The sequence below is a fragment of the Moschus berezovskii genome, chromosome 22, assembly GCF_049115385.1.
Source record: "Moschus berezovskii isolate FMDL1 chromosome 22, NW_MosBer_1.0, whole genome shotgun sequence".
Taxonomy (NCBI): domain Eukaryota; kingdom Metazoa; phylum Chordata; class Mammalia; order Artiodactyla; family Moschidae; genus Moschus; species Moschus berezovskii.
In genome coordinates this window covers 70,539,423-70,548,505 of record NC_142481.1, presented here as the reverse complement: position 1 = coordinate 70,548,505, position 9,083 = coordinate 70,539,423, and the positions used below count along the sequence as shown (strand labels likewise).

General features: G+C 41.0%; 1 protein-coding gene across 1 annotated transcript; it reads left to right on the top strand.

Moving 5' to 3' along the window:
• The first annotated feature begins 7,930 nt into the window (after positions 1-7,930).
• On the top strand, positions 7,931-8,460 carry LOC129540266 (thioredoxin). The gene has a single exon (XM_055401290.2). It carries the CDS (start codon positions 8,004-8,006, stop codon positions 8,319-8,321), a length of 318 nt encoding a protein of 105 aa, XP_055257265.2. The 5' UTR covers positions 7,931-8,003; the 3' UTR covers positions 8,322-8,460.
• Positions 8,461-9,083: the final 623 nt, after the last annotated feature.

The window sequence follows — 9,083 nt, the reverse complement described above, 5'->3', positions numbered from 1 at the left end:
ATTTCTTTTCCATGGGGATGGTCTTGGTCCCTGTCTCCTGTACAATGTCACGAACCTCCGTGCTGAGTTCATCAGGCACTCTATCGATCAGATCTAGTCCCTAAAATCTCTTTCTCACTTCCACTGTATAATCATAAGGGATTTGATTGAGGTCATATCTGAATGGTCTAGTGGTATTTCCTACTTTCTTCAATTAAAGTCTGAATTTCACAATAAGGAGTTCATGATCTGAGCCACAGTCAGCTCCTGGTCTTGTTTTCGCTAACTGTATACAGCTTCTCCATCTTTGGTTGCAAAGAATATAATCAATCTGATTTCGGTGTTGACCATCTGGTGATGTCCATGTGTAGAGTCTTCTCTTGTGTTGTTGGAAGAGGGTGTTTGCTATGTCCAGTGCATTCTCTTGACAAAACTCTATTAGCCTTTGCCCTGCTTCATTCCGTGCTCCAAGGCCAAATTTGCCAGGTACTCCAGGTGTTTCTTGACTTCCTACTTTTGCATTCCAGTCCCCGATAATGAAAAGGACATTTTTTTGGGTGTTAGTTCTAAAATGTCTTGTAGGTCTTCATAAAACTGATTAACTTCGGCTTCTTCAGCATTACTGGTTGGGGCATAGGCCTGGATTACTGTAATATTGAATGGTTTGCCTTGGAAATGAACAGAAATCATTCTGTCATTTTTAAGATTGCATCCAAGTACTGCATTTCAGACTCTTTTGTTGACCATGACGGCTACTCCATTTCTTCTAAGGGTTTCCTGCCCACAGTAGTAGATATAATGGTCATCTGAGTTAAATTCACCCATTCCTGTCCATTTTAATTCACTGATTCCTAGAATGTCTACGTTCACTCTTGCCATCTCCTGTTTGACCACTTCCAATTTGCCTTGATTCATGGACCTAACATTCCAGGTTCCTATGCAATATTGCTCTTTACAGCACCGGACCTTGCTTCTATCACTGGTCACATCCACAGCTGGGTATTGGTTTTGCTTTTGCTCCATCCCTTTATTCCTTCTAGAGTTATTTCTCCACTGATCTCCAGTAGCATACTGGGCACCTACCGACCTGGGGAATTCCTCATTCAGTATCCTATCATTTTGCCCTTTGTTACTGTTCATGGGGTTCTCAAGGCAAGTATACTGAAGTGGTTTGCCATTCCCTTCTCCAGTGGACCACATTCGGCTGTGGTTCATGTGATCAGATCGACTAGTTTCCTGTGATTATGATTTCAGTGTGTCTGCCCTCTGATGCCCCCTAGCAATACCTACCGTCTTATTTGGGTTTCTCTTACCTTGGTCGTGGAAAATCTCTTCACAGCTGCTCCAGCAAAGTGCAGCCGCTGTACCTTACCTTGCACGAAGGGTATCTCCTCAAGTCCGCCCCTCCTGACCTTGAACGCGGAATAGCTCCTCTCGGCCCTCCTGCGCCCACGCAGGCACCGCCTGTTGGATGTGGGGTAGCTCCTCTCGGCTGCCGGCCCTGGCCTCAGGCGTGGGGTAGCTCCTCACGGCCGCACCTCTTTGCGTGGTTCGTTGCACCGGGGCCGGCGACTCTCGAGTCACGTCTGCGCCGCCGGGGCAGGAGGCACAAAATGCTGATACAGTTAAAACCCACAGCTATCACTCCCAACGATTAAAATAATGTTTGGAGGGAACAGATCAAATATCAATTAGGCCACTGTTATCCCAAGAAGTTGGTGGGAGCAGCGTGTTCCCATGGGCAGGGCAGGGGAGGTGGCCCAATCCCGGTTCATATGACAAACATGATCACCACAGACAGATAACATTTTGGGTTGTGGGGTACCATGCAGGTTTGAGATCTTCGTTCCCTGACCAGGGATTGAAAACGTTTCTGTTTCCTTGTTAATTTTCTGTTTAGTCGATCTATCCATAGGTGTAAGTGGGGTATTAAAGTCTCCCACACTAATTATTTTATTGTTAATTTCCCATTTCATAATTAACATTGGGCTAGCATTTTGTGGTTCTCCTGTGTTGGGTGCAAATATATTTATAATTGTTATATCTTCTTTTTGGATTGATCATCATGTAGTGTCCTTCTTTTTATATTTTCACGGACTTTGTTTTAAAGTCTTTTTTATCTGATATGACTATTGTTACTTTTGCTTTCTTTTGTCATCTATTTGAGTGGAATATGTTTTTCCAGCCCTTCCTTTTCAGTCTGTATGTGTCCCTCTTTTCGAGGTGTGTCTCTTGTAGACAAGCTATATAGGTGTCTTGTTTTTGTATTCATTTAGCCAGTCTTTGTCTTTTGGTTGAGGCATTCAACCCATTTACATTTAAGGTAATTATTGATAAGTATGATCCCGTTGCCATTTACTTTATTATTTTGGGTTCGGGTGTATAACCCCTTTCTCTGCTTCCTGTCTAGAGAATGTCCTTTAGCATTTGTTGGAGAGCTGGTTTGGTGATGATGAATTTGCTCAGCATTAGCTTGTGTGTAAAGCTTTTGATATCTCCTTCATATTAGGATGAGATCCTTGGTGGGTTCAGTAATCTGGGCTGTAGGCTCTTTTCTTTCCTCACTGTAAGTGTGCCCTGCCATTCCCTCCTGGCCTGAAGAGTTTCAATTGAAAGATCAGCTGTGATCCTTGTGGGAACCCCTTGTGTTTTATTTTCTGTTTTTCCCTTGCTGCTTTTAATATTGTCCTTTGTCTTTGATCTTTGTTAATTTTATTTATTATTGTTTTTTTGTTTCATTTGTACAACACAGTATTTAATTTCTCTTTTTCATGCACACATGCTCAAGAGCAAAAGCAATTATTTTTTCTTGATAATAGCATCTTGTTATACTCTATATCTCTTGGCACACTTCCTTTGAGAATCCTCCCTGTGTAACTGCAGTGTTTAGCTCTGGGAAAATGCAAATTGCTTTTTTTCACTTTTGTATTTTTATTTTTTCATGAAAGTTTTATTTTACTTTGTCTTTGTTTTCCTTTCTTTCTTTTCTGTATTTTGGTCTACCACATCTTTTAAATAATAGATTTTCTCTTCTGTTTCTGACATCTTTGTGACCATACTACATTTTAGGTCCATCATTTACAGGAATTTGTTGACATTTCATCTTTGTCATGGATGAAAAATTTTCTATTGAAGGCATGCTTATTTTTTTCTTACTTCTTTACTTTTAGATAGACATGTCTGTGGTGAAATCATAATCACAGGAAACTGGTCGATCTGATCACATAGACCACAGGTGAATGTGGTCCACTGGAGAAGGGAATGGCAAACCACTTCAGTATACTTGCCTTGAACCCCATGAACATTATCAAAGGGCAAAATGATAAGATACTGAAGGAGGAATTCCCCAGGTCGGTAGGTGCCCACTATGCTACTGGAGATCAGTGGAGAAATAACTCTAGAAAGAATGAAGGGATGGAGCTAAAGCTAAACAAATACGCAGCTGTGGATGTGACTGGTGATAAAAGCAAGGTCCGGTGCTGTAAAGAGCAATAATGCATAGGAACCTGGAATGTTAGGTCCATGAATCAAGTCAAATTGGAAGTAGCCAAACAAAAGATGACAAGAGTGAACGTAGACATTCTAGGAATAAGCGAACTAAAATAGACTGGTATGGGTGAATTTAACTCAGATGACCATTATATCTACTACGGTGGGCAGGAATCCTTTAGAAGAAATGGAGTAGCCATCATGGTCAACAAAAGAGTCCTAAATGCAGTAGTTGGATGCAATCTTAAAAACGACAGAATGATTTCTGTTCATTTCCAAGGCAAACCATTCAATATTACAGTAATCCAAGTCTATGCCCGTACCAGTAATGCTGAAGAAGTTGAACGGTTCTCTGAAGACCTATAAGACCTTTTAGAACTTAACATCCAAAAAAGATGTCCTATTCATTATAGGGGACTGGAATGTCAAAGGAGGAAGTCAAGAAACACCTGGAGTAACAGGCAAATTTGGCCTTGGAGCATGAAATGAAGCAGGGCAAAGGCTAATAGAGTTTTGCCAAGAGAACGCACTGGTCATAGCAAACACCCTCTTCCAACAACATAAGAGAAGACTCTACACATGGACATCAGCAGATGGTCAACACTGAAATCAGATTCGTTATATTATTTGCAGCCAAAGAAGGAGAAGCTCTATACAGATAGCAAAAACAAGACCAGGAGCTGACTGTGGCTCTGATCATGAACTCCTTATTGCCAAATTCAGACTGAAACTGAAGAAAGTAGGGAAAATCACTAGACCATTCAGATTTTACATAAATCAAATCCCTTATGATTATACAGTGAAAGTAAGAAATAGATTTAAGGGACTAGATCTGATTGATAGAGTGCCTGATGAACTCTGGACGGAGGTTCGTGACATTGTACAGGAGACAGGGACCAAGACCATCTCCATGGAAAAGAAATGCAATAAAGCAAAATGTCTGTCTGAAGAGGCCTTATAAATAGCTGTGAAAAAATGAGAAGCGAAAAGCAAAGGAGAAAAGGAAAGATATAAGCATCTGAATGCAGAGTTCCAAAGAATAGCAAGGACAGACAAGAAAGCCTTCCTCAGCGATCAATGCAAATAAATAGAGGAAAACAACAGAATTGGAAAAACAAGGGTTTTCTGCAAGAAGTTAGAGATATCAAGGTTACATTTCATGCAAAGATAGGGTCGATAAAGGACAGAAATGGTATGGACCTAAAAGAAGCAGAAGATATTAAGAAGAGGTGGCAAGAATACACGGAAGAATTGTACAAAAAAGACCTTCAAGACCAAGATAATCATGATGCCGTGATAACTCCCCTGGAGCCAGATATCTTGGAATGTGAAGTCAAGTGGGCCTTAGAGAGCATCACAATGAACAAAGCTAGTGAATGTGATGAAATTCCAATTGAGCTATTTCAAATCCTGAAAGACGATGCTGTGAATGTGCTGCACTCAATATGCGAGCAAATTCAGAAAACTCATCAGTGGCCACAAGACTGGAAAAGTTCAGTCTTCATTCCAATCCCAAAAAAAGGCAATACCAAAGAAAGCTCAAACTACTGCACAATTGCACTCATCTCACACGCGAGTAAAGTCATGCTCAAAATTCTCCAAGCCAGAATTCAGCAATATGTGAACCGTGAACTTCCAGATGTTCAAGCAGGTTTTAGAAAAGGGAGAGGTACCAGAGATCAAATTTCCAACATCTGCTTAATCATGGAGAAAGCAAGAGAGTTCCAGTAAAACATTTATTTCTGCTTCATTGACTATGTCAAATCTTTTGACTGTGTGGATAACAATAAATTATGGAAAATTCTGAAAGAGATGGGAATACCAGACCACCTGACCTGCCTCTTGAGAAACCTGTATGCAGGTCAGGAAACAACTGTTAGAAGTGGACATGGAACAACAGACTGGTTCCAAATAGGAGAAGGAGTGCATCAAGGTTGTATGTTGTCACCCTGCTTATTTAACTTATATGCAGAGTACATATTGAGGAACGCTGGTCTGGAAGAAGCACAAGCTGGAATCAAGACTGCTGGGAGAAATATCAATAACCTCAGATACGCAGATAACACCATCCTTACGGCAGAAAGTGAAGAGGAACTCAAAAGCCTCTTGATGAAAATGAAACGGGAGAGTGAAAATGTTGGCTTGAAGCTCAACATTTATAAAACGAAGATCATGGCATCTGGTCCCATCATTTCATGGGAAATAGATGGGGAAACAGTGGAAACAGTGTCAGACTTTATTTTTGGGGGCTCTAAAATCACTGCAGATGCTGATTGCAGCTATGAAATTAAAAGACGCTTGCTCCTTGGAAGGAAAGTTATGACCAACCTCGATAGCATATTAAAAAGCAGAGGCATTACTTTGCCACACAAGGTCCGTCTAGTCAAAGCTATGGATTTTCCCGTGGTCATGTATGGATGTGAGAGTTGGACTGTGAAGAAAGCTGATCACCAAAGAATTGATGTTTTAAACTGTGATGCTGGAGAAGACTCTTGAGAGTACCTTGGACTGCATTCTAGAGGAGATCAATCCTTGGTGTTCATTGGAAGGGCTGATGCTAAAAATGAAACTCCAATATTTTGGCCATCTCATGCGACGAGTTGACTCACTGGAAAAGACTCTGATGCTGGGAAGGATTGAGGGCGGGTGGAGATGGGGACGACAGAGAATGAGATGGCTGGATGACATCACCAGCTCGATGGACATGAGTTTGAGTGAACTCCCGGAGTTGGTGATGGACAGGGAGGCCTGGGGTGCTGTGATTCATGAGGTTGCAAAGCATCAGACATGACTGAGTGACTGAACTGAACTGAACTGAGTTGATTCCAGGTGGCTCAGAGGTAAAGAATCTGCCTTCAACGCAGAAGATGCAGATTTGATCCCTGGTTCAGCAAGAGGCCCTGGAAAAGGAAATGCAATAAACTCCACTGTTCTTGCTGGGAAATCCCATGGACAGAGACGCCTGGAGGCCTACAACCCATGGGGTTTCAGAAGAGTCAGACAACTTAGTAACTGAAGAACAACAGCAAATGCTGTAGGTATCTACTAAGTTCAACTACTCTAACCTGTAATTTAAGACTATAGTTTTCTTATTGCTTTTCTATCAGGATGCTCTGTCCATTGATGTTATAGGCTGCTTAATGCAGTTAGCGTTTAATTTGCAATTCACTTGTATTTTAAATTTCATACTAGATTATCTACTTCGTTGATCCACACACTTTATCATTTTTTTCGTGTGTACTGGTGGGAGATTTTTCCGTTCTCTGTCGATTTTTACTTCTTTTTCCACTGAGAGAAGACTCTTTAATATTTCCTTCCGAGTTGGTTTAGTATGGATAAGCTCTTAGATTTTTCTTGTCTGAGAAGTTCTTCTCTGTAATTCTGGATGATAATCTTGCTGGGTAGAGTATGAGGGGTTGCAAGGTTTCCCCTTTCAGCATATTAGATATACATGTTTGAAATCTTTATCTCTCTTTTCCTTCTACGACCCCAATAAAATGAATGTTAATATACTTGGTGTTCTCTAGAAGTCTGTTTAACTGTTCTCCTATTTAACTTGTTTTTCGTTATGTTTTTCCTATTGGGCGATTGCCATAATTTTACGTTACAGAATAATTTTGCTTCTTGTGCATTGGCAACTCTCACTTTGGTGAGAGGTGGGGCTCGTGATAGAGGGGCCAGATCCAGTGCCAGGTATGAGCCTGTTCTCAGTAACCAATACTGCCTGCTGGGTAGTTAGGTTGAGTATCCAGTTGCTGGTACAGAAGCCCTGAGTTTCAGGTCCATGCTGATTCCATTTCATGTAAGTGTGTGCTGTATCCCTTTCAAGCACTGGAAATTTTACCTCCAAAGAAAGAAGTGCTGGAGCAGGAAGGGGTGCCCAATATGGGATTAGGTGCATGCTGGGACAGTCCCAGCACACCAGTCAGATTTCCATATACTCCTACTGTGACACCTCAAAAAGCACTGGAAATGGCTGCTCTCAACCTGTTGAGATGTAGGGCAGATCTGAGTTGGCTCCACACCTGGCACCTGTACATTCTTCTCAGTCATGGAAGCCTTTGCCATAATTGAACAAAGCGGTGTTCTATGAAATACCAGAGGCTGGCGTAGACATTCAGAGTGGGCTAGGTCATGAACTGGCATTGTTATGGGGAAAGAGCCAGTATCCTGTGTAATTTCAACATGTTTCCTCTGCCTTGCTTTGTGAGTAAGCATACGTGTGGTTGCCTTTGCAAACTCTTCACATAGAGATAAATAAATAAATGCCCACCAACCCAAAGAACAGAGGAAGAGATAAGGAATCTACCTGATAAAGAATTCTGAATAATGATAGTGAAAATGAACCAAATTCTTGAAAATAAATGGAGTTACATAAAAATAGCCTGGAGACAAGATTCGAGAAGATGCAAGAAAGGTTTAAAAAGCACCTAGAAGAAATAAAAAAGAGTCAATACAAGCTCAGTCTGGCGCTTCGGATCCGTTTCCATCTCTTGCACCATCAGGTCCCTCGTCAGACCCCCCCAGCTGCCAAGATGGTGAAGCAGATTGAGAGCAAGTATGCTTTTCAGGAAGCCTTGAACAGTGCAGGAGATAAACTCGTAGTAGTCGACTTCTCATCCACGTGGTGTGGGCCTTGCAAAATGATCAAGCCTTTCTTTCATTCTCTCTCTGAAAAGTATTCCAACGTGGTGTTCCTCAAAGTAGATGTGGATGACTGTCAGGATGTTGCTGCAGAGTATGAAGTCAAATGCATGCCAACCTTCCAGTTTTTTAAAAAGGGACAGAAGGTGGGTGAATTTTCTGGAGCTAATAAGGAAAAACTTCAAGCCACCATTAATGAATTAATCTAATCATGTTTTCTGAAGACATGACCAGCCCGTGGCTGTTTAAACTTGTAATTTTTTTTTATTTACACGAAAGATCAAGTATGAAGATTATATACCTTACTGCCATCTGATTAGTGACAATAAAATATTAACTCTACACTTAAAAAAAAGAGTCAATACATAAGGAATAATGCAATCGATGAGATGCAAAACACTCTGGAGGGAATCAATGGTAGAATAAGAGAGGCAGAAGAGAGGATAAGTGAGATAGAAGATAGAATGGTAGAAATAAATGAAATAGAGAAGAAAAAATAAAAATGAATTTAAAGAAATGAGGACAATCTCAGAGACCTCTAGGACAATGTTAAATGCCCCAGCATTCAAATCATAGGAGTCCCAGAAGAGGAAGACAAGAAGAAAAACCATGGGAAAATACTTGAGGGGATGATACTTGAAAAGTTCCCTTAAATGGAGAAGGAAATAATCACCCACGTCCAAGAAACCCAGAGAGTCCCAAACAGGAAACACCCAAGGCAAAACACCCCAAGCCATATATTAATAAAATTAAGAAAGTTCAAAGACAAAGAACAAATATTAAAAGCAGCAAAGGAAAAAAACAGCAAATAGCACCCAAGGGGATTCCCACAAGGATCACAGCTGATCTTTCAATAGAAACTCTTCAGTCAAGGAGGGAATGGCAGGGCATACTTACAGTGATTATAGAAAATAGCCTACAGCCCAGATTACTGGACCCAGCCTGTATCTCATTCAAATATGAAGGAGAAA